This window comes from Alosa alosa, chromosome 11 (assembly GCF_017589495.1).
Source record: "Alosa alosa isolate M-15738 ecotype Scorff River chromosome 11, AALO_Geno_1.1, whole genome shotgun sequence".
In the NCBI taxonomy this organism is placed as follows: domain Eukaryota; kingdom Metazoa; phylum Chordata; class Actinopteri; order Clupeiformes; family Clupeidae; genus Alosa; species Alosa alosa.
The window spans coordinates 33,806,398-33,832,389 of NC_063199.1; the positions used below are offsets into that span (position 1 = coordinate 33,806,398).

Genomic DNA, 25,992 nt, shown 5'->3' on the forward strand with positions numbered 1-25,992 from the left:
TCACTAATGTTAGGGGTTAACCATACATTCATACAGTATGATGCAATCCAGTGAGAATAGATAGCCCAAATTCTAAGTTATTTAAAGATAATTTAAATTAAATTAAATGTAAACACCTCTGTTTCAGACAGAAGACAGGTATAATTAATTGTATTCTTCTGCGACAGTAAGCTTTGTAATAATAATTGCTAGTCATTTTAGATTTTGAATTTAAATTGCTCTTTACACCATTGACCAGCCCTTTGGTTGTATTGAATAGATCCCCTTTTGAACTCTGACCTTCAGACATCCTTGACAAACGAGATGCCCTATCTGGATCCTTCCGTATGAGAGAGGAGGCCCGAGGTGAAGAGTCCTTGGAGGTCTGTTTAACAGGAGTAGAAGATCTTTTGCCTCTGGCATCACCTTTCCGCCCAGGTGAAGCCGACTTGGGCTTCCCCAGGCCCTTCCGCAACCCTTTGGGTTTGAGGTCCTTCTTCACCAGTCTCTCTTTGAGGTTGCTGTCACCATTGGGCAGTGCCTCAGGGTCCACCATGCACACATCAGGGTGAGGAGGATGAGGGACGGGGTCCTTTATGGGTGCCGGAAGGGGGTCAGGAGTCTTCTCCAATGAATCTGGGGAGGGGGTCTGGTGTGATCCTCCAGTTCCACTGGCAGACCCAGACAGCTTGTCAACTGGGAGATGCTCGGCATCCTCATCAGAGTCCAGGTTTCCTTCCGCCGTGATGGATGGACATTCTTCCGTCTCAGGAGGCACGTCAGAGTCGGACTGTGAGGGCAGTGACTCACTCAGAGAGGTTGGAGGAGTCTCTTCTCCAGCGAGCCCAGTTGCTTGTCCAGTTGTCATAGAGCTTGAGGGTGGCTGAGAGCCATCTTTGCTGTCACCATGGTGACTGTGAGCATGATGACGTTGCTGCTTGTGAGACCTCCGTTTGACAGAATGCTGCTCTCTCTCGTCGTCCTCGTCCTCGTCCTTTGAATGTTCACTCTCTCTGTCCTCTTCGCCCTCGTCGCTGGACAGCATATGTGGGCTGGGGTTGATGAACGAGGGAGAAATCTCCCCTCTGTGCTTCTTGAATTCTGAAGGAGAGTAGCTGGATGTGGCCTCCATGCAGAGGTCCGACGGTCGGCTGAACTCCTCCCCAGACCTCCTCGAGGCTTCCTGAGGAGCAGCCTTCTGCACTGGGGACATGAGGACGGGAGAGGTGGGAGGCTTTGACAACCCAACACTGTGTCTGTCCTGCTCCTCGTCCTGTGCTTCATCATCGTCGTCCTCATACCCAAGGGGAGCACCTGGACATGCAGCGCTCTGCATTTGAAGTTGCCAGTCAGGTGTAATGCTCTGCTTAATGCCGAGAACCTCTTCCTTTTCCTGCTTGTCAGGCTTCTCCTTTTCTCCATCCTTCCTGTCCTCTTTCTCCTTCTTTTCTTCTGGTTTGTCAGCTTGTTTGTCTGTATCTGTCTTTTTCTCAAGCTTCTCTGTGTCTTTTGGTTCCTTTCCAACATGTCCATCCTTCTCTTGCTTTTTCTCTGCCTCATCAACCTTACAGGCTTCTTTCTCTTTCTGATCTTCAAGTTTCTCCTGTACCTTCTCCTTTTTCTCGCAGACATCTGTTGTCCCCTTTGTTTGCTTTTCTTTTTCTACTTCCTGTGCTGTTGGTAAATTTGGGGCTACAGTGCCAGATGCTGCTTCATCCTCACCAGCTTTACTGGAGCCCTCTTTTGGGCTCATGCTGGCCTCTGTGGGCCCATTAGATGAGGTTCCTGGTGGTTGTGGTGGGAAGCTCTCAGCCAGGGAATCAGGAGTCAGAGAGTCTGAGGTTTTGGTATCTGATTGCTGTTCGGTCAAAGATATCATTCCAGGCTTGTCTTCAGTGACTGAAGATCTTTTACATTCAATTCGGCATGGTAAAGTGTTGTCTTCAAGTTCACTTGTGTGAGATTCTTCTTTAGAGGTCTTTCCCTGTTTCCCTGGACACTCTTCAGCCTTCTGCAGTGGAGAAACATCAAACAAAGTCCTGCCTGTGGACTCTGCTCCTGCAGGCGGTGCCAATTCAGAGTGGGCAGGAGCTGATGGACCTGAACACGGCAGATCTTCACTGCTAGGCTTGTGTACCGAGTCAGAGGACTGTTTCTTGTCCATTTCAATGCTTGATAACATTGGTTCTTGATTTATTCCTTCAGTGAAGGCTACTGGGGGAAAGGGTTTGATCTCTTCCGGGCTACATGTAGATTCAGCAGTTGATGCAACAGTGGCCAGCTTTTCAGAAACCTCCATGTATTCCTCTTTTATCTGAGCTGCAGAACTTGAGAGAGGAGAATCTATTGTAAGCGAATGGTCTTCTTTGAAAGAGGAATACTCAAAAGACACACTGTCTAAGTCTGGCCTGGAGGGACCACCAGCCATATGGATAGAGGTTTCTAATTCCTCAGCAAACTGATGGGTAATTGAATAAGAAGCAGAGGTAGATGAAGAATAGCTGTAGGAGGAGGATGAAGAATGGGTTGTAGTTGATGTGACTGAATAAACAGAAGAATCATGTTTCTCAGTAGAGATGTCAACAGGTTTGTGCTCCTTTGACACTTTATCAGCGTCACTAGATTGTTGCTTCACATCAGACGAAACAGAAAAGGCTGGTGTTGCATCTGTTTCATTCAGTCGATGTTCAGCAGTTTTCCTGCCTTCTACACGAGTGTGCTCAACTGTGGATGGATTCTGATGCATTGAAAGATATCCTCCAGGAAGCAGACTACAGGAGGGTGTTTCATGCTGTTGAAGAGTGCCAGCAGACTGAGATGCAGTGTCATGATCCTTCTTAGCATCAAGGTCAGAGGTTTTTTTCTTGTGAGAATCATATTCTTTCTCTGGTTTAATTTCCAAGAGTTGTGGACTAACTGAATCACATGCACCTTTGCAGTCCTTTTCAGACTGTTCTCTGGCACCCTTCTCTATATCCACATCACTGGTTTCATCCTCCTCTTCATCTTCATCCTCATCTTCCTCCTCTTCCTCTTGGTCATCATAAACATCCTCCTCCTCGGCAAATATTCTTTGATGTCCACTGGCTGAAGCAGCTCCTTTCTCATCGTACCCGAATGATGATTTACGAGTAGGAGAGGTACATTTATAGGATGCAATATTTTCATCAACATGCTGCTCAGGATGTTCTGGGAGTGAAGAAGCAGCAGCCTGATCTTCTTCTGCCACTGAGGTCTGGGAGGAGAGTAGGCCTACATCTTTCTCTGCAGTGGAAAAAGGGCAAGGAGGTTGTTGTGTTACCTTTTCGTCCACCTTCTCTTTTTCAGTTGTTGTTGATGATGTTGTTGATGATGATGATTGTATGTCTGTGTCTCGTTGAGAAGTTGATGGCATTTCAATTTTGTCCTTTTCTTTTTCAGAGGAGGCATAGTCTTTCATGGAAGACTCCTCCTTTTTTAGCTGAACAGACTGATCTTTAAGATCTGTGGTTACTTTCTTTGTTGGTATTTCTGTTTCATCATGCTCCCCAATAGTACCTGAAGCGGATCCAAAGCCCTCATCAACAGATGTCTTCTCACTGCTCTGTTCCTTCTCTTTCTCTCTGTCATCTTTTTCTTTACCCAAACTCTCAGGTATTGCTTGAGTAATGCTTGAAGAGGGTGAGGATGGCTCAGCCACTGGAGTGGCTCTGCTGTCAGTTGTTGCTGTTTGTGGATAGCCCTTATCCAAGGACAGGGTGTCACTTCTTACTTCTCTCTCAAACTCTTCTTCTTGACCTTTCTCTATATCTTGTTCACGCTCAGCAAAAGCAGTCTCTTTGATAGAATAGGTGTGGTAGTCTACTTTACTGAAAGACACGGGCTCCTCTTCACTCATCTCATCTATGTGACATGCAGCTCCAAGCTCTGATGGACTCTGTCTCCTATTATCATCCATTCCCCCTTCCACGAATTTACTATCTTCAAGAGGATAAGTGTCCTCTTCTGCCGAATCCCTCTCATGTTCTTTAGAAATGGGTTTTTCATATGGATCATATTTGGAGACCTCATGCCCCTCTCTGTCTGAGAGGGGAGCCATACTGTCAAAACCCAGCTCTTCAGATTCCAGATGTGATGCTTTTGCTTCCTTGTTATCCATAATTTCTCCAGACATTTTTCTTTCCTCTGAAATGTTAGAATCGTCTGTCTTTTGGAAATAAGAGGGGGATGGTGTAAGTCCTGGGGAGGCTACTTCTCGTTCCACCTCCATTTCTCTCTCAGCCTCCTTTGCTGGTATTTCTTTGTCTTTACTGGTGCTTGGTGCAGCTTTATCTCCATCATGAGATGAGTCTTTGCTAACTTCTTCATAGGACTGAAGGCTTTCAGGTTGGGAGCGTACTTCATCACTGGACTGGCTATCAGGACTAAGTAGTGTTGAACCCAAGGTTGTTTTTTCGGCTGTTGCTGAATAGAAGGGAGTCTCAGAAGCAGATGTCTTTGTGCTAGAGTCCTCAGTACAAAGAGGTTGTGATGTAGTCTCTTTCTTTTCTGACATTTCAGGTAAAAGGGAAGCTGAGTCTTTAATACATTCTTTGGTATCTATGTGAGTTGGAGCTTCTTCTTTACTCACAATTGGTAAAGGCACCTCAACTTTCTCTGAGCTACTACTTGGTTGGACAGTGTCTCCCTCCTTTGAGGACATTGCAAGATATGTATCTTTCGACAGATCCACTCCATCAGATTTGACGGATTCATCTGAAGATCTTCTTGAAGCTACTTCACTAGAGCAAGTTTCTTCAAGTTTGTCTTTTTCTGAGGACTTAGGCATGTCTTTTGTTTCAGTTTTTGACTGTGCACCCTCAGTTAAGGTCTGTTGATATTCTAAATTAGAACTGGAAGGCTTCTCCTCTTTCTGAAGAACGGATTCTGGTGACTGTTCATGGACTTCTTCAGAGTCCTTCTCTTTGGATTCTAAATCCATTTTCACTTTAGCTTCTGAATCCAAGTCACAAGCTGCATCTGACATTAATTGAAATACTTGTGGTTCAGGGTCCCCCAGATGCTTCTTTGAATCTAACTCCAGAGTTGATTCAGCTATTCCAGACCCCAATTGTAAAACTTGTTCTTTTGTTGTTAATAATTGTTTTTTGTCAAAGTCTGCACCAGATTCACATGACTGTTCAGCTTGTTCATGCTTTGGCGTCATTTCGTCTTTCTTGATATCCCCAGAGGGCATAAAGGCCATGCCTGCTACTTCTGAGTCTGACCCCATATCCTCCTGGTCACTCTCACCGTCTGCCTTGGGGGCCACTTCTGACTTTTGTTTATCTGTGTGCAGGATCTTTTGAATATCATCTTCTTTTTGGGTCTGTGGTATCTCTTTTTGAGGCTCAAGGTCCACCTTCTTTGTGCCATCTGCACTCTCTAAGTGTGTCTGCAGCTTTTGAATCTCATCTTCTTTTTGGGTTTGTGGCATCTCTTTTTGAGGCTCAAGGTCTACCTTCTTGGTGCCATCTGCACTCTCTAAGTGTGTCTGCGGCTTTTGAATCTCATCTTCTTTTTGGGTTTGTGGCATGTCTTTTTGAGGCTCAAGGTCTACCTTCTTGGTGCCATCTGAGCTCTCTAAGGGTGACTGCGGCTTTTGAATCTCATCTTCTTTTTGGATTTGTGGCATGTCTTTTTCAGGCTCAAGGTCCACCTTTCTGGTATCTTCTTTGCTTTCCAAGGGTGACTGTGGCTTTTTGTCTTCTTTTTGGGTCTGGGGGATATCCTTTTGAGACTCAAAGTCCAGCTTCTTGGTGCCCTCTGTGCTCTCCGAGAGTGATGCTGTCTTTTGAATCACATCTTCATCTTCTTTTTTCTCTGAAGGGGAATGTCTGAAGGAACCTTCTACCTTTTCTGGCTGTGAAGATTGCGGTAGAGCAACATCTAGACCTTTCTTTTCAGACTCCAAGCTTAATTTTGAGGAGATTTCCTTTTCTGGAGACAGTGTATCTATTTGCTGTCTAGGGATATCTTCCTCACTTTCATCTGCATCTGTTTTGGAAGATGGCTTTGCTATCGTGGAAACTGATTGTGTGATCCCTTGGGCTTGTTTCTCATCTGACACTTCCACAGGTTTAGTTAGCACATCTGTTTTGTCAGGAACTGCCTGCACTCGTTGCTGTGTTATATCTTTAGCACTCATATCTGTTGGTTCTAAATATAACTCCGGTGACACCACAGTTTTATCTGAAGCTGACAATGATGGTTGCACTTGTTTTTCTGAAAGCAAATGATCTGTTTTTGAACATATGTCTGTTTTATCTGACACTGGAGTTTCTTGTGGACCTTTCTTATCTTCTGAGTGGGCCTCAGTTATTTCAGATGATGACACACATGGGATTTCTTTCAGGGTTGTTGGGGTATCATCCAGTTGTTTCTCTTCAGTCTTTGTCTTGTCAGACTTTGCATCTGTTTTTGCTGCTTTTGCTAAGGTGTCTGTCTCTGAATCTACCCCTGACAGCTTCTCTTCCAAACTAGGGTCTTTTATTTTGGGTTCTTCTTTTTCTGTTGATGATGAAATTACCTTTTGTGGGTGTCATCTATATGTCCCATATCTGGTTTGGATGTGACCTCTGTTTTTTCTAATTGCTTCTCTTCAGATTTTTGTTCCGCTTTTGAAGGCATGTCTACAGTTTCTGGCTTTAACTGTTCCACTGACAAACATGGCTCTGTCTCAGGCACTGGCTGTGATGTTTCTGGTGTGCTATCTTGTGACTTGAGACTCAGGTGACATATGACTTGAGATTCAGTATCCACCTCTAAGGTCACATCCATTTTACTTGAAATAGACTGTGATGGCAGCTGTTGATCCTCTATGTGTTGTCCCTCTGTAGTTTCTTGGGCTCTGTCCAAGGACACATCACCCTTTTCTGTTTCTGAAAGCAAGGTGTCTGGCAAATTCTCTTTAGTCTCAACAATTACTTCGGAAGTTGTTTTTTCATCTGAAACAGCAGTAGATGGGATTTTCTCAACAGTTTCTTTGGAAGTCACTTTTTCACCTGTCACTGTTATAGATGACATTTCTTTCAGGGCTGTTGTGGTCTCATCCAGTTGTTTCTCTTCAGATTTTGCATCTGTTTTTGTTTCTTTTGACACAGTATCCATCTCTGACAGCTTCTCCTCCAACCCTGAGTCCTTTATAGATGTTTCTTCTTTTTCTATTGAGGATGATAATAGCTGTTGTGAAATGTCCACTTTATGTTCCATATCTGACCTGGAGGCAACCTCTTGTTTCTGTTCTTCGGGTTTTTGATCTGCTTTTGGAGACACGTCTACAGTTTCTGGCTTTGACTGTTCCACTGACAAAAATGATTCTGCATCTAAATGCAGAGGTTGTTTTGGAGGCTCATCCAAATGTTTCTCTGTAACTTCGTCTAGTTTAGAGGGTATGCTTGCTTTTTCAGGCACTGGCTGTGAGGTTTCTGCTGTGCTCTCTTGTTTTATTGGTGCTGAGATCTCTTTTAGGGAAGTGACTTCAGATTCAGCATCGGCTTCTGCAGCCCCCTCCATCTTACTAGAGGCAGGTTGTGGTGCTTGTTGAACTTCAGCCTTTTTGTCTTCTATAGTCTCTTGATCTCTAACCAAAGACACATCAGCTTTTTCAGGGGACACTAAAAGAGAGCTGTCTTGCAAATCTTTACTCAAATATTCTTCTTCAACCTCAGGGGCTGCTTTAGCAGTAACTGCTGTAGATGGAATGTCTTTTCCAGGTGTTTCAGTGTCCAATTTTTTATCTTCTGACTTTGTATCTGTTTTGAGTTTTGCTATACTGTCTGGTGCTGGTTGTACCTGTAGTTCTTTCTCTCCTAGCCCTGAGTCTTTTGCTGATGTCACCTCTGGTTTGATTGTCTCTGACGGTACTGCACCACCTGATGATGTCTGTAATTGGGTCTCATCCACATGTTTCTCTTCATGTTTTTCAGATTTAGAGACCTCTTTTTCAAGGATAGCTGAAGTTTGTGGCTCAAGCTCAACCTCATCTTTCTCTTCTTTGTCATGTTCTTTTTCTTTATCCTTTTTCTCCTCCATTTCCTTCATAGATTCGGCCTCTTGGGTATCATAATCATAATCATCCAGAAATCTGCTCTCTTTTCCCTCCACAAGCTTTGCCTTACTACATACAGTGACATCTCTGTTCTCAGACTCTTCCTTTTCACTGTCACTCATCTGAAACTTGCTTTTCTCCACGTCTATTGATTCAGAGTCCTTTGGATGCTTTTTGTCTACTGAGGTGGCCTCTACCCCAGTGACAGGCAACTGTGTTGGAGAGACTGAATCTTCTTTTTCTGGGGGCATCTCTTTCTGACAGACTGAGGCTTGTTCTTTATCACCAGCCAAATGTTCTTTGTCTGCCACAGATGTGCCAGCTGATGAGAGTTGTTCTGGCTCAACCTTTTGAATGCCTTGCTCTGTAGATTCTTTTGCCTGTTTTCCAATTGGCTCATCCTGTTTTTGGCCTGGAATAGACTTTGCTTTCTCGTCGCCAGGCAACTGGTGGACGGGAGAGTGAGTTGCGCTAGGGGGTCCTGACTGTGTTGGGGAAGCCATTTTCACAGTGCTATCATCTGGACTGAAACATCTCTCCTCTCCTTCACTGGATTCTGACAATAATGCTTTAGAAAATGAGTGAGGTGGAGACATTGGTTTTGTGGATGATTCAATCATTGTCTCCTCTTTGGAAAGAGCAAGTGTTGTCTCTTCCTTTGCTGGTACAATATCTGATTTCTTCTCAGTAACAGGTTCTGAAGTAGACATGGAAGGTTTGTCTGTATCTTTCTTGTTTTCCTGGAACAGAGATGGAGCAGCATACCCCTCTTGTAGCTTCCCAAGTGGGATGTCAACATTGGGAGTTTGGTCTTCTTCTTCCTCCTCTTCCTCCTCCTCCTCATGTTCCTCACCCTGCCCTTTCACATCCAAAGCAATGGGTGGACATTCCTCTGAGGGAGGGGACTTGAAGCATTTGTCATCCTCTAATGAAGATGTAGGAGAGATTGTTCCAGCAGAGTGCAGGAAATCCTTTCCCTGTATAATGTCAGCTTGGGCTAATGGAGGTATACTGTTAACAGTGTCAAGGAGCAAAGAACTTCTGCCAGTTTCTTCAGTTTGACCCGTTGTGACTGATGCAATAGACTGGTCTTCAGCAACAGAGGTAGGGAAAGAGGATAACTTATCATACTCTGTGATTGATGTTGCTGAAGACACATGTTCTTCTTCAGCCAATGGAGCGGCGATGTTTGTGTACAAAGAAACAACTGGCTCCTGTATAAATCCTTTGGCTGTTACATCAGGAATTGCTGCTTGCATCTCTTTCATTCCATGGATTGCATCAAAAGAACCTGTCTGATCTGGCACAGACACATCATAGGAACCTACATCATACTGGAGATGAGGTATTCTGTCCTCTGCCTCTTCGTGAATCTCTTCATCTGAGATGGTCTGCTCGGTCTCTGAGTAGCCTGGAATGGTCTCGTCCTGGATGTAGGAGATGTTCTCAGCAGCAGCAACTGTAGCAGCAGCAGCTCCTTGCACAGTTGAAGTGATGCCTGCTGTAGCCCCTCCAACATGGGATAGGTATGTATCGTCCTCCTCTTTTGCTCCAGTAATCTCTGCAGCTGCCTTATACTCCCACTCCCTGCTGACATGCTCTTCTGTTGTGACTTCTTCATCTGCAATAGCATCCAAATCCTCTGCCTCTGCGAGAGTGGGGCTCTTAATAGCTGGTCCCTCTTCATCTCTTTTGTGTCCAGGCTCATGAACAGTTTCCTCTACCATAACCTTGAGTTTTTCAGTTTTCTCCATTTCTTCAATTTCATGTTTTCTATCAGCACCCTCTCCGTCTTTTATTTCCTTCCATTTACTTTCATCCTCCTCCTCTCCAATACCCATGTCTTCCTCCTCTTCCATTTGGTCTCGCTGGACTTTTGGCCCTTCTTCTTCAGCCTCGTCTTCCTCCTCATCCTCAATAGCTGCACCCTCATCTTCAAATTTATCGCTTTCTGCTATCTCAGCCGCAGCAACAGTTTGTGCCTGCTCTTGGTCTTTAGATTCTTCATGCTCTTGGTCTTCAGATTCTTCCTTCTCCTCTGTTGTTGTCACCTTGACATCTTCATGAAGAGAACCCTTGCGTGGTGTAGAGACGTCAGGTTCAGGTATATCCTCTTGTTTCTCTTGCTCTGTTAGTGTGCTGAGAGCCACAGTTCCCTCATCTTGCCCTTCAGACGTCAGTGGAGCTTTTTCTTCTGATAGTAGTTCTGTTTGTTCTGGTTCTTTAGACAATTCAGCTGGAACTTCATTTTGTTTTAATTCTTCAAAGTCTCTGGTAAGATCCTCTGGTGTGGAGAGAATAGATCTTACTTCTTCCAAGCCATTCTGCTGTGGTTCAGGCTGGATTACCTCAGGACGTGCGTCTGGTGTGGGTTTATCCTTTGCCACTTTAGCTTTGCTCTTGTCTGTCTTGGGTTTACTTTGCACCTTTGCTTTATGCAAGGTTTTCCTGACTTCTGGAGTGAACGGTTTTAAGTCAGGCTTAGTTATTTTTCTTAGTTCAGGTTTGGAAGCATCTTTTCCCTTAGTCTTACTGTCTTTCTTGTCATCTTTTTTACCTAAATCATCTTTCTTCAATTTTTTTATCTCCTTCTTTTCCTTGTCTTTCTTTTCATCCATCTTGGACACCCTGTCCTTAGTGTGTTTTTTCAGTGACTTCTCTTTTAGCAACTTTTTCTTTTCTGTCCCTTCAGTCTTGGGCTTTAATGTCCTGGAGGGTTTGGCACTGGCCTTTTCCTCCTCTTGTTTGCCACTGGCCTTTTTCTCCTCTTGTTTGTCTGTTTTGTTATCTTTTATTGACTCACTCTTTGTGTCAGCAAATGAAATATCTTCTTGCCCATCAGCATCTTTTTTGGAAACTTTAGATGATGTTTTTGGTGATGATTTGAGACTTTCTTTGCTGTCAGTCCTTTGTCTCATCTTTGTTTGTTTCACTGCTGATGGGGGAGCCCCACTTGCAATGTCCTTTTGCGTAGCAACTGGGTATCGCAAGAAGTCAAGATGCTTTAACTTCTCAAGGCCTTCAAGAATTTTATTTTGTGGGGCATTTCCAGGAAATAGAACTCTGACAATTTTTTCTGTAGGATTTGCTGGGAGCCACACCACAAGTGCAGTGACAGATGTCAGGTAAGGGACAGATATTTCTCCTTCCTTTCCATTAGGGAGAATTATGCCCGTCTTGGCTTTGCTGTTTCCAGCCCACTTCTGCATGAGAAACTGCATCTCCTTACTGTCCTTCACAGGGTTCAGGACATACATGTCTAACCTGCCCACTCCCATCTTATGGAAGAGTGTAATAGGTTCAACTGTGTTGCTGACAACTCGAAACAGAGGTTCTGGTTTGATGCCAAGTTTGTTAAGGTGCTGCAGTGTAAGTGAAGCCTCCTCAATGCTTCGTTTTACTTTCAAGTTTGATTCTGATGTGCGTAGCTTCTCGGGTACATTGAAGAAAACAACACCAAGCTCTGGTGAGATTAGATTTTTCATCCAGTCACTGTAGTTGGTGGATCCTTGTGACTGCTCCTCCTCTTGTTCTGCAATCTTCCTTTGGAGGAGGCCATTGATCCCTGGAAGGTTATCTGCTCCAATGTGGGTGAGAAGGACAGAGTCGATCCGATCCAGGTGCCTCACAAGTTTCCAGAAACATGACTTTCTGTCAGAGCCACCATCCACTAGAATGTTGAATCCGTTGACGGCAAAAAGGGCAGAGTCTCCTCTCCCTCCAGGAAAGATGTAGCAGCAGGGCTTGGACAGCTTCAAGAAGCCTCCAGAGGTTGGTGGTTCAAGAAGGTCAAAGGGAGATGGAACATCTACAGTCTCAGAGATATACTCTGTGAACTCAGTGACACCCTCCATTTTTGGGAGAATGGCCTCAGGGTTCAGTCTGTAGTCCAGAACCTCCCGAAGATTTTGATGCTGCCCCAAGGAGCTCCAGCCCACCTCCCCTCGGCAGAACACAGTGAGGGTGGCGCGCTGCTCCAGGGGAAGTTTTCCCAAGACACCACTGACCTGGAGGAGAGAAAACATCAAACTTACATATGCAAACTTGTATATGCAAAAACGACTCACTAACTAAAATAGAATTGCTTTTAATGGCAATGATATTAACAGAGAGAATATTCCATAGGTAATTATTAGCAAGATTCCTTGGTGAAAAGGTTTTTGCTTACCCCAAACTCACTGAATGTACGTGATACACTTTGATAGCTGAATACTCCAGTTTGAAGAAGTAGGTCACCTTGGTCTGAGCCTTGTCCACTCAGGACCAGGAGTTTGTTCGCAGCTGGGCCAGCCACGAGAGACTGGATCTGGGACAATGGAAGAAACACAAGAGTGGGTTAAAATAGATTGCTTGGCATGGGAATAACAAATGACATTATGTAATATTAAAGTGAAAGTAGTACTATAGAGTTCTGGCCTAAAACTAACTATTAAAAGCATGCAAAACTTTTCAAACACTATAACCAGCCCAGTTGGCACTGATAGAACTACAGTGTGGAGTCTCAGTGGATACTGGGAATGACAGATGATCTTAACGATCCTTCACATAACAATATGCCATCAAAAAAATTGATGATCATGACAAAAGTCGTTGCTTATAAAATCACACCTCAGAAAATGGCAACTTGTTACATAATGTTGCTTTAACAAAGAGGTCAGCAATTTAATTGTATATAAACAATGCTTAATATCTACAATTAAAGGAACCTTCTGTACCTCTGAAACAACTGTATCTCCCGACGGGTTGACTAAGACCACCGTCTCAAGGACATTGCTTTTGTGTTGTAAAATTCTTTGTCCTGTAAGAAAAAATATGTTTCATTCAGCTTTCCATACATTACCAAAGAACAAAGATTGTCTAAGGGTGTCAGACTAAAACATTTTGTCCTACAAAAATGTTTGTAGATGCATCTTTGTCTGTGTTACAAGACTTCTCACTAATAATAAACATATGAATGCTCCAACAATAAACAAAAGCCAATAAGACACATTTGTTTTGAATTGTGCCGTATAGGACGTAGGATGTGGAATCTCGTTTGGTGTACAGTGCAGCACCATTGTAATATTTCCTCTTACATAACACAGAAAGACTGCATTGTCACAACCTGTTTTCTCTGAATTGAATGCAAGTTTAATTGACCAGCCATCTGTGACTCTGTGACTCATTACTCTGTCTAAGGGGGTGGAGTGAGAACCAGTAAACAAGGATGTTCTTCAGAATATCAGGTTGAAACATGCTTGAAAAGCATCACTGGCTACAAAGGTTTCTGACACTACTATCTCAAAAGCCTTCTGGATGTGCGCTCTGTTTGCAGTGCAGAGCTGCCTCTTCACTAACTCACGGGAGGAAGCAGAGAAGTGCAGCAGTAGCAATGCAGTACTGTAGCTGGAGAGAGTCTGAAAACCAGGCTGCTCTTCTGAGTTCAGGGCTTACAAGGGATGAGGCTACGAAGTGAATGAAAATGCGTTTGATTTGTAGTTGCATAATCATGTGTACTAGAGATTTCCCATTTGCCCATTTTCAGTATTCACAGAAAAATTCACACAATGTCCTGCAATGTCAGTAAATTGGCCACAGAATGTTGTGTATCTGATTCTGTGTCTTTCCATTTTCTCTGCAATTCATTCAGATAATATGTAGCAGTCACTGATCATACAAAGATACTGTCATTGACCCTACAACAGACGAGCGGAGATGATGACCCCTGACAAAAGCCTAAATATGCAAATGACTAAGAGGATATGTTACACGAAAGCTGGCTGAGCATGGTCAACAGTGTGACAGTTCAGATAGGTCTAGCCCAAACAAACTGTCCAGTGTTTGTGTTCCACAAAGCTTGTTATAAGAGCACACCAAATGAGAGAACTAGGTGAATAATAGGAGAGGCTTGCAGAGCACAGCATGACTGCAGTAACAGCTAATCTGGCAGGGACTCAACCCAATGCAGTCCCAAACAGCTAGACACAGACCCCACGGAAGCAGCACAGGAAAGAGCGGCTATTATATGCACAACACAGAATTACAGCTAGCCTGCAAAGCAACTGAAATACAATAAGGTGCATTGGGAGAGTGGCATGGGACTGAGTCTGATTAGTTATGAAAAGCAACTGAAATAAAATAAGGTGCATTGGGGGAGTGGCATGGGACTGAGTCTGATTAGTTATGAAAAGCAACTGAAATAAAATAAGGTGCATTGGGGGAGTGGCATGGGACTAAGTCTGATCAGTTATGAAACTGCACCATCTACTGCACCATGTGTCCTCAACGTGATGGTAAGAACTACTGTATTTAAAAGGCCATTCTCTGTCCCACGTGATGGTAAGAACTACTGTATTTAAAGAAGCCCTATGCAACAATTTTAGCAAAAATGACCTTAATTATACATGTTGAGAGTCGTTCTGATGGTTCTACAACACTTTTTGGGTCGTTTGGTGGGTGCTTCATCTCCCCCTAGTGCTTCTCCGCGGAAAAACTGAATATGCAACTTTCTGGTCCCGGACCGAAGAAATCCGGATGTGACTCGGCGGAAAGCCTCGAAAATGTAGTCGGATTGTAGTTTCTAAGAAGACTGCAAAACGGACTCCGACTTGGCTTTGTTGCTGTTGAAATTGTAAGTAGCCTACCCTTGGGTGAACTTCGTTTTTGTAATGTGGTTTGATAGTCTCTTGAACAATGTGTTTGCTCGACCGTTTTATTGTGAGCCCTGTATGTGTTTAGCTTGGTTTCTTGATGGCTAGCTCGCTAGCTAGTAGGGGTTTAGCATAGCAGTCACTTGCTACCGAGGCTGCAGGGGGAGCTATGTCGTGAAATATGCGAGCCCAAATCAGGCGAAAACCCAGAAACAGCGAAGGAATAACCAGGCTTGCATAGGGCTTCTTTAAAAGGCCATTCTCTGTCCCACGTGGAGGAATAACACTGTTCCATATATTTGGATTCTTCTACTGTGTAGATTTCAGGAACCTGAGGGGACGACCTGTGTGGGAGTGTGTGTTCCTTTACCTTTGTAAGTACACTGTGTTAATCTGCATTAAAGCTGCATTAAACTCAAATCAACACATTATGGCAACCCCATGTGTTAGTGTACACATTATCAATACATTATGGTAAGCCCATGTGTTAGTGTCCACATTATCAACACATTATGGCAACTCCATGTGTTAGTGTACACATTATGAACACATTATGGCAACCCCATGTGTTAGTGTACACATTATGAACACATTATGGCAACCCCATGTGTTAGTGTACACATTATCAACACATTACGGTAACCCCATGTGTTAGTGTACACCACACAGAGCATATACTGTTCCTGGGGTTTGGCTGATAAAACTTGCCATAGGCGCTGCCAAGAGCAGAAATCACAATCACAACGCTATTTGTTTTGGTGTCAGTCAAATAAATAAGCAACATTTTAACTAATTGCTGCCGTTATGTAGAGGCTGCATTTTCAAATGTAAACTGCGTTTTAACATAAGTAGACTATGCAGCTCTCCTTTAAAAAATGCATATTTGGCCTCGACTATGGATATATCAGTGATGGAGTAGACTATGCAGCTCTCCTTTAAAAAGCTGGCAACACTGGAACACATGCGCAGTGTCTGGCGTGTACCGATGCCCTCCTGCAGAGCCTGCTGAGGTGAGCCAGGGAGACACGGCCGTAGCAGAGGACACGCCCTTCTGCACGGCCTCCTTCTGTCAGAACCGAGAGAAGTGGTCCTACAGGACACACGTTCCCCACACACGGCCATGGCAACTTGTTCAGACGTGCAGTAGCCATTTCTGTTTGAAGACCTCTGACACTGACATTTGCCAGATTTATGACAATTATTGAACCAAAAACAACAACAAGCTGCCAGTCCAACATTTTCCCCACATAATTTTGCTTTATCTAACTTTATATGTCATCATTATATCGAAATACTAGATGACAAAGGTGTTTTAACACCCTAGTTTCACGAACAACAGCTACGGAATATAGGGGTAGCACAGCACAGCTCTCCCGGCTGACAAGGAAAAAACTGCAAAGGCTGGCTAGAAAAAAAGAACTGTTGCAATGGATAAGATACATAACGCATATCAGGGGGCTAAAATAGCCTGTGGTTGGATCTTAGTCATGCAAACCATGTAGTCACCCTGTTATTGTAACTGCTACGGAAGCAGATCTAGAGGTGGGTGGGAGATGTTATTATATAACTTTAAGTACAGGCCAAGAGTAGCAGAGGGAGCCGCTCCTCTGTGCTGTAGTGGGGACTAGAAGTCAGACAATGCCACTCCCCCTGCACCTCAGACTCCAACAGCAGAGTGTTCGGCCAAGATCCCTTCTGCTATTCAATCCTCTGGCTCTCCATCACTGGCACAGCGACGCCAGGGAACACATCCACGAGTCCACAGGGAAATTCCTTAAGCATTGCGCACACCAGTAAGCACTCTGATAAAAGGCTCAGTCTTTAACAAAAGGCTCATGCTAGGCTAAGAAAAGCACACAGCTTCATCTGTGAGCGTTCATCAACACTCAGGAGCTGTATCGGCAAAGCACTGCTGTCTTCCTCTCTCTTCTCTCATATCACACCCTGGCTGCTGAGTCATCTCCTGCCACGACTCAGTAAAGGGGGGTTGGGGGGTGTAGAGGTGGTGCTGCATGCTTTGGTGTTGGCATGTTTTTAATGAGACTGTGGGCTAATGACTGTTGGAACCAAGCCAAGGAAGTAATTATTAGAATCTTATTATCTAATGTTCATAAATCATAAATGACACTGTACATCAAGGTATAAATAATAAAATCACAAACAGTGTGTATGAACACAAACATACTGCATTTGCACGCACACATGCACACACACGCATACACACACACGCGCACACACACGCTCACGCATACATACGCACATGAATGCACACACACACACACACACGCACACACACACACGCATACACACACACACACACAAATGCACACACACGCATACACACACACGCCACACGATACACACACACACACACACACACACACATACACACACACACACACACACACACACACACACAAACTAAAGTAAACGGACACCAAGGTGAACCAGATAATCCCAGGCGTGAGGACACGGAGCAATGCTGCTCTGTTGCCCAGTGATAGCAGCCTGGGTCCTGGGTTCAGAGACTTTCAAAAGACCGGCTAATCTCCAGGTCATGAGACAGGTAAATACTATGTCTGGCTGGACAGGTCTGTAATCGGCCATGTTTTATACTTTCTCCCAAACAGGACTAGACTGCGTCTCTCAGGATGCCCCCCCGGCCACCGACGCTGGAGGGTCAGCCCTTTTGCTCACAAGCCGCCATGCTGCCACGTAGTCCTACCTGAGCTGACCTGCCTGATATAAATACCCGTCGCATGGGCGCCTAGAATGAGAGCACACGGTTAAAATAACCCGAATCAGAGCAGTGACAGCGCGCAGGCCAGCCCCTGTGCTGCTCCAGATAAGCGCTTCCAGATTTAGCAGCGGGCAGGGAGAGAGTGTTCAAGGAATCGGAGTGTTTGGACTCAGTGTGGCCCCCAGTGGGTGTCTGGATGCAGCTCTCTGTAAGAAATCTTCTTGTCTTCACACCACCCAACCTTGACCTTTGTCACACACTGAGTGTTATGACATCGCATTCATTCAAGCAGGTGGGTCGTTGAGTTTGTGGTGTGTGTGATTTAGTCTTTAGTTAGTTTTAGTTAGGGAGCGTTTAGTCTGCGCCGCTAGGTGAGGTGAGCAGACGCCACGTCAGAGGGAGAAGTGTGTGTGTGTGTGTGTGTGTGCAACAACAGCCTCTGGTTATTTTCAGCACCCAGGACAGCACCAACCTCCATCAAGTGAGTCTGAATGAAACCATAAATCACAATATGCTTTTATAGTAGATCTACCACTCCTGGCCACCAAGTCAGCTGGTCAGCTTTGAAGTGCTGCTCAAAGCTCAGACTGACCATTAAATTGCTCACAAAAATACTTGCTGACCAAACTCAAGTGGCTTTCACCAGTGGTCAACTGTCAAGTGAAAAACAAGTTACCTCAGTAGACGGCTTCAGTCCTAATTGCCGATGAAATGCCAATCCCCGACTTCTCCCAGACGTCTCAGAGTTCACGCTGTCCCCTTGCCCTGCCCCACCCCCCACTGGCCCTAACTCCCACTCCTCTGCCCATTCAGGGAGAGAATGTCCCAGCTTGTTCTTGGTAATCCTAGTCCTGTGACTTGGCACAGCTGAACGGTGTAAAAACTAAGTCCATTAGAGTCTCAGTGCTAATTGTATCTGTGACCACCACCTGGGCAAGGGTGTGGCAAAAGGTGGTACCCTGTTTAGGGGTGCTTCTTGGGAGCTTTCCATATGCCTTGACTCACGTACGACATGTACACACAAACAATAGCACTCAATGGTTGCTATGGAGGTTAGGAATGGGATGTCAGCATCTGGAGATATCAATGAACCTAGAATCTCACCTCTATTGAAACGGAGAGAGAGAGAGAGAGATACAGAGAGAGAGAGAAAGAGAGAGAAAGACAGAGAGAGAGAGAGAGAAAGAGAGAGAGAAAGAAAGAGAGAGAGACAGAAAGAGAGAGAGATGGTGGGAGAAAGAGGTGGCAGGATGGTCAGAGCAGTGGAAGGGGAGAAGCTCCAGAGCAGAGAAAGAGACAACTGTCCAGGAGAAGCTCGTCAAGAACACTCAGGCCCCACTTGAGAAGAGTAGGTCGCCACGGCAGCAGTGGAGCAGGTCAGACAGGCCGTGAAGGACGAGAGAACGGACACAATGGCTGAGGGGAGGTGGGGGGGAAGACTCAAACAGACACAGCACCATGTGGCCAGGCAGACGCCCAGGGGGGAGCAAGGGCAGAGCACCTGGCACCACATCAGCCTCACACCACGCCACTGATGACATCACAATCTCCCAAACTAAAAGACCACACAGACACACAAACGCAAGGGCAGACACACCTGAAAGGGGAAACCTGAAAGGTTTAAATGTCTGTGGCACATCCACGTCATTATTTTGTCATGCTACTAATCCACATACTATTTGTTTCAGAGAAATAATATTGGGACCAAAATATGATATGTGCTTCAGGCTAAAATGGGTATATAAGAAGCTAATAACCAGAAAGGTAATTTTAGGTCATGTTTACCAAAATGGTTTCTCTGGGATCACCCAGGGTTGTTGGCAAATCTATGGGTTATGGTTTAGAATTGTTGGGGGTAGGAGTAAGGTTTTACTGCACTGGGTTATGGTTTAGAATTGTTGGGGGTAGGAGTAAGGTTTTACTGTACATTGATTATGAAGATGTGGCTCAAGCTGAATCAATGTGCAAAGACAACTCATTCATCACAGGTCTCAGGGGGCTCACAAGGTCGTCTGACAGACACAATGTGAGCAAAAAAAAGGGGAACTCACTATTAGCCCACAGGCTCATACCGCCTTGAGCACAAGCTGTTGCAGAGTTGTCAACTACCTGTCAGGTTGCCTTGCTTTCAGCTGATGGCCTATTTTTCAGCTCAGACCAAAGAGGCCTCATGAAAAGTCTGCCTCTGCCTTTCCAGACGAATGGGAGCAGATGTGTTGAATAAGTCTTGTATGCATTAGGCCAGCAGCTTTAACCACGGCCTCTTAACAGTAAGCAAGAGGGCCAGGGGATTTAACAAACAGCTTAAGGTGGATTTGAAATGTGGCAGCAGGCAGGTTTGAGATGCTGGCCGGTTAGTTACCCACAAATATAACATTGTGACTACGACATTTAGAACTTTCCCTATAACAATATCAATTTAGTCCATTAGCTAACACTTACAACTCATAATATATTATCTCATTAAGGAGTTTATTGGAGGTGTTTAAGTGGGGTGATAGTTTCAGTGTTTCAGCTGATATCATTGCCACGAAAGGTATCCTTTAACAGAGTGTTCAGCAAACCTAGAGGTAACATTGTGAAGACCTGTGTAAAATGGCCTGCATATGTTTACTGCTGCAAGACTCAGGTAACAAGAGACTGAGCTGGAACAGTGAGAGTAAGACACACAGGCTCTCAGCAGCAAATTTAGCGAGCACCCACACATTCCCTACCACCTACACTACATAAAAAGACGTGTTTTTTAAACAGAGGAGGGAGGGGCATAAGAGAGAGAGAGAACAGAATAGGACGAGGGAGAAACAAAGCCCTGTGCTGTATTGAGCATCCGAATCAGCCAAAGGACATGCACGCAGCACAAGGCCAATATTATGCTGTCAGAACAGAGCTCACGGCACTCTGTTCCCACTTGCCCCAAAAGTGAGCCAATCCCAACGGATATGGGCTGAATCCCGCCCATCCTAAAACACTAAATACAGGCACAGCTCAGTCGTATCATTACATAAACCAATGCCAGTGTATAAACCAGATAAGCTTGGAAAAAAGGCAGAAGGATACTTTTCAAAGGAGCAGGCTAATTAACCAACAGTAGTGCGTTTATGGGATATTATGGGATATCCCATGGGATACCTGATACATGAAGCTCTGCACAATCTGTATCATAACTATGCAGAGGTGACAGCAAAGCCCTTTGGCTGGTGCATATGCAAGGGCTTTTCCTGGGTAGGCAGCTGTCACTCAGGTTATGAAATGTATGCCACTAATCCACGAGACAGAGGTTCTTTGTCTTGATTCAATCCTCTAGCTTGGCTAATTAAGGTTACCGGGATCTTGTTGGGTTGCTAATGTCCATGTAATCGACCATTCAGGGCCTCAATTTCAAACTAGAACAACAAACCATGGTTGTGACGATTTTGGTTGGTGTTTCAGGCACGTTACACATAAAACTGGTGAATCATTGGACATCACTTGGTCAGCTGACAACCCTTGTCTGCCAATTTTCTCCAGGGTGACCACAAATAACAACTTTGTGTGGTTCTAACAGTTAGAACAGAAGTCTTTTTGTATTGAGCATCAACTAAGGCAAACGGTTAGATACAAAGAAATGGAATGCCCTCAGAAACTGAAACATTTTTAGGCTACAATTGCAATCGCGGAACATGAAAAACACTGTTTACTGCGAGTAAACTTAACTGTTTTCTGACCTGGGTCTTCTCATTTCATCCAGGATGCATGCCAGTGAGTCTGGGTGTAGCTTTAACAGAAAGGGCTACCACAGAATGACTCAGCCAGCACACACCGAAACGGCTGCCAGATAACCCACCCTAGACTGGTTTTGCCTTTCGATTTTCTACCCAACTTTAATATGTGCAATGAGATCACTCCGAAAAGGGCTTCGCAATCACTTATTTCAATTAAGTGAAACACAAGAATAGCAGCCACCAAAATCCAGCTCCATATAGCTCTGTTAGGCCTTTGTTTTACTAAAAGATACAGCACAACATTTAATCATATCTTATGCTAACTTTAATACAATACTGGATCACTTCGTAAGTCACTTCGTAATGACAGTAGCATACACATCACAAGTAAATTAGCAATGACGGTAGTAAAACTGGTAAGATAAAACTGACTCTGATTGATAATGAATTATTGTGGCAAGTCCGTTACCAGAACAATTATTATATGTTTAAAGTAGGCTAGCCACATATGTATTTATCATGTGACAGATTTCAGCACCTATACGCTACTGCATCTTTGACTGACATTACTCTTTCAGTGAATCATCACTTGACTGGGTGCCGTAGCTATGCAGAACTCCCTGAAATCTGGGTTGAGTGCGAATGCTTCTAGTGAATTCTTAAGGGTCCTTTTGTTCTGTGCCGAAAGTGTGGCGCAGTATTATATGACATTATGGAAGAGCTCAAGTCCTCATCGAGAGCAGAAAACGACCTCAGAAACTTACGCCAACCAAAAAGTTATTTGAGAGGGTTTATAAACGCTTCAGGAAGAATGTAGCCTACAACTGTGGAGGTTTGGTCTCATAATTCTAAATATATTAGGTTTCTTATCTATTATTTTGACCTTATTAGTCCAGGTGATTTAAGTAAACGCATGGGTGCATGTCATTGTGCGTCCTCTTCCATTTTCCCACGCATACGTTGAGATAGATATACTAACTGGTTAGTCTATTGCCTTAATCCCCCCAGAGAAACCGAGTAGGCTATTTTATCACGACTACAGGCGCAAACCTTTTTAAATGCTACACTGGTTTCATTGATAAGGCATGCGAGTTGAAATCTCACTAGCAAAGACACTGTATTGAGTGAAGAAAAAAACACCCAGTGATGAGTTCGTCTGGCAGGCTGAGAGCGGTCATTTAAGGATACGGCACAAGCGCTGAATTTGCGACGTCATGCGCCTGCTTGTGGAAAGCCTTAACAATCAAATTGCTCGACTGATAAAGTATCACCAGATATAATTCATAGTTCTGCAATGCCTCTAACCTGCCTTTCAGTGAGCCAAAAAATAAAAATACTATCTGATACATACCGGTGCTGATGCAGGGCTACTTCAGAGAGAGCGTTCTATGTCTAGCAACTGTGGAGGAGCGCAGTCGTGTGTGTGTCTGGCCGGCGGGCGGAGAGTAGGAGGGGCGCGATGAGATGGATTGGCAGGTGTTGTTATAGACGCAGCTCAGTCGCAAAACGGAATGGCTGCAGCAACATCGTCTGCAGCCACCAGTCGTCTATGCTCCAGATGCGTCTTCGAACTATAAAGGAGGGGCGGCCCACAGCAGACGCACTCACTGCACCAGTTGTAACCATTTCAGTGCCGCAACTATCCCGCTGCTTTAAATGGTAATTGATCTGTGATCGATTATTCACCAGCACAAATTCAAATCGTCTTATTTGCAAGAGGGTTTGGAAATCTAAGTCCAAATATACTAAAGCAAAGTCACAGCCGAGTAACAAGTTATTCTGCAACAGATTGCAGCAGATAAATGATTGAGAGGCTTTGAGGAATAGCAACAGCAAAAGTAAGCTCAAGAGTCTGACTTTAAAGGCAGAGCCCAAACACTTGTAAGTCTCTGACTAGTGGTCAGAAAACATAGGTTACTAAATTAGAAGGTGAATACTTATATTATGAGTCATTATACTCTGTATTACTATAATACTGTATTACTGTAAACTATATTATTATACGGTTGTTCATTTAATTAATAAATCATGTTATTTTATTTGTGTCAAATTATATTTGTGGAAAAAATGATTGAACAAAATGAGTCATTTTTATGTGGCAAACTAGACTTCAGTTGCTCAGCTACTGAACAAATATTTTGGATGACAACACACCAAAGATACAGTTTTCCTAATTGTCTAAAATTGAGTTGCATCATCCGGGAGTGTACTGATTTCAGTGGCACAATAATAATACAACACATCATATTCTTACACAATATTAGCATCATTCATACTATACTATTATTGACAATTAACAATATATAATAATCAACAATACTGATATTAGTATTATTAACAAAATCATTGTGATTTGCTCTGAATGGGTACAGTGAGTGTTTATGTACAACATGTTTGCATATGATAGTGCTGTGTGAAAGGGATTGCAGGATTGTTGTAGTTTTTGCCCAGTCACTATAACCCTGTCTGTAGTTTTTGCCCAGTCACTATAACCCTGTCTGTAGTTTTTGCCCAGTCACTATAACCCTGTCTGAACTGCAGGGGAATTGGAGCAATATTTATGGTTGGCATGCACATGGCCAAGAGAGCAAGTGACCTATTTAGACAAACACCAGTAGATCGATTTCCCTCCCAGGCTCATCAGTATGATTTACCCAGCACCAGTTACCCAGCACCAGGCCTGCAGCCACCAGCACCTGTCACATGACAGGCTAAGCACAAAGCTCATCAGGATTAATTATTCGGAAGAATTCAGTCATTAGCAACAAATTCCCCTCTTCAAAAGACAGCGATCCGTCTGCGGCTCTTGTGCAATGATGACCTTCTGTAACAACGGTTGAAGGAATCTGTTATTGTAATAAGCTCAAACGGGAGGTCTTAAACTCTGGCAGCTGGTTGGTGCAGAACCAAACCAAGTATGGCCGACATGCTGCCTCCTTTGATCTGTGGCCGCTGGTGGAACCTCCACCCATCATTCCAGTCAGATCAGAGCTGCTCCCACATGGTGTTGGGACGTTGGTGTGGAAACCCAAATGGTGTTGGGAGCTGATAGATAGATAGATAGATAATCCCCTGGGGATCAATAAAGTATCTATCTATCTATCTATCTATCTATCTATCTATCTATCTATCTATCTATGAATTCAAGGAAAGCTGCGTGTGGAAACCCAAATGGTGTTGGGATGCTGCGTGTGGAAAGGCAAACTCATTTGATCAGCTACTTCATTAACACTTGTACATGAAGGTGATTGAGGTTGTTATCTTTGGGAACCCCACCATCTGCCCTTTCTCACTCCTCCTCTCTTTCATCACCCCATACTCCCTCCCTCCCTCCCTCCCTCTCTCTCTCTGTTCCTCAGATCTACTGCAGCACATGAAAGTGGTGAGTGAAAGCAAAGATAAGAGGAAACTTATCTCTCTTTCTCTGGCCTCCATTTTGCCCATTCTCTATGCTAATACTCCACATCACAGAGCCCCACTACTAGTCTGATGTCGGCTCATTCACTCAGTTGCCTGGCTATTGTATTATGGGATGTCTGGTAGCCTTGCTCTGCAGTTCAGCCTGCAGGTAAGTCCCAGCACAGTAGAAAAACATCTCTTATGTTATTATGCTGTAGTGAACAAAAGAGTATGGTGAGACTGTATACTCTCTCTCTCCATCTCTCTCTTTCTCTCTCTCTCGTCACAAATTCACACTATGTAGAAAAACACTTTAGCCTGTGTTCAGAATCTGCTGACTATCCACAAAATGTCACATGGAGTAAAAAAAGATTTGCCTTGATTCAAGTTTCAGAGGGGAAATAAAGATCTGAGGCTGTAGTCTGTAGTGAAATGAAATGAGACTGAAATGTATACCTGGCTATCTTCTAGGCTTGTCAAGTACTCTGTCAAACTCTTAAGAAATGCAAAACATCTAGCAGTTTGTATAGTCAGACCCTGCCTGTGTCTTGACTAAGGCAAAATGCTGACTTGAAGTGCAGCCATATCAATATCTTCAACCTAAATTATTGAACAGTTTAATTATGCATGACTCAAGTGCAGAAAGGTCTACAGCAGGTATTTCTGAAAGGCCCATTACATTTTTATTTCATAAACAAAACACAGTAATACATAATTCAAAAAGGCAATAAACAAAGCAGATGGCATTCAGCTTGGCCAAAGTGCCATAAACCGATTGCTTGAAACAGCTTGTTCTTGGGGAAACATTAAGAACGGTGACTGTAAACGACCTCTGACACAATGTCCTACACATTTATGCACAATTTAACGAACACAAACACATCAGCAGTCATATCACCGTAGGCATATTTTAGGATCGTTTTTGGTTTACTGTGTCTGAAGCTTATACATGAATAAGTGTACTGTATGTTAATGCCAACAAGTCTATATACTCGGCATAGCAGTTGGAATTCATAGAAGTTGCTCTCTGAATATGAAGTCTAGACTTGTGAATTCATGTGTGAGCATCTTCCCTTTCGTCCCTTGTGTCATCTGTGTTTGGCAACTCCATCATTCAGATGACACAGCCTTGCATAGACCTTTTTATGTACCCTGCTGCTGCTATGGGCAAATCAGACATGCTTTTAATCATGGCAATACTGAAGCTCGGTTGCTTGCAAAGTAATTGCTACTAATTGAAAGACTTGAGACGATACCTTCAGTCTCAAGAGTACTGAGTGGAAAAGTTCCTTCTGCGCTAGTCCTCCTCACACGGCCTACGTCTCTATGGAATCAACATTCTCCCACTGGTTCGTCCTTGCACATAGAGGGCATTCTATTTCTGGACCGTTCCCCCAACTTAATCCAGGACAATATTTATTAACTGCAAAAAAGGGCTAACTGTTGCCAGAGGTCAAAGAATGTTCATTGTCGAAC

The 25,992-nt window shown here is 44.0% G+C and overlaps 1 protein-coding gene across 1 annotated transcript in view; it reads right to left on the reverse strand.

Moving 5' to 3' along the window:
- Positions 1-25,992, reverse strand: part of map1ab (microtubule-associated protein 1Ab) — a 45,401-nt gene that overhangs the window by 5,276 nt on the left and 14,133 nt on the right. The window contains 4 exon segments of the mRNA XM_048256560.1: positions 280-6,532; positions 6,535-12,054; positions 12,216-12,353; positions 12,763-12,845. Of these exon segments, the coding sequence (XP_048112517.1) occupies positions 280-6,532; positions 6,535-12,054; positions 12,216-12,353; positions 12,763-12,845 (11,994 nt within the window).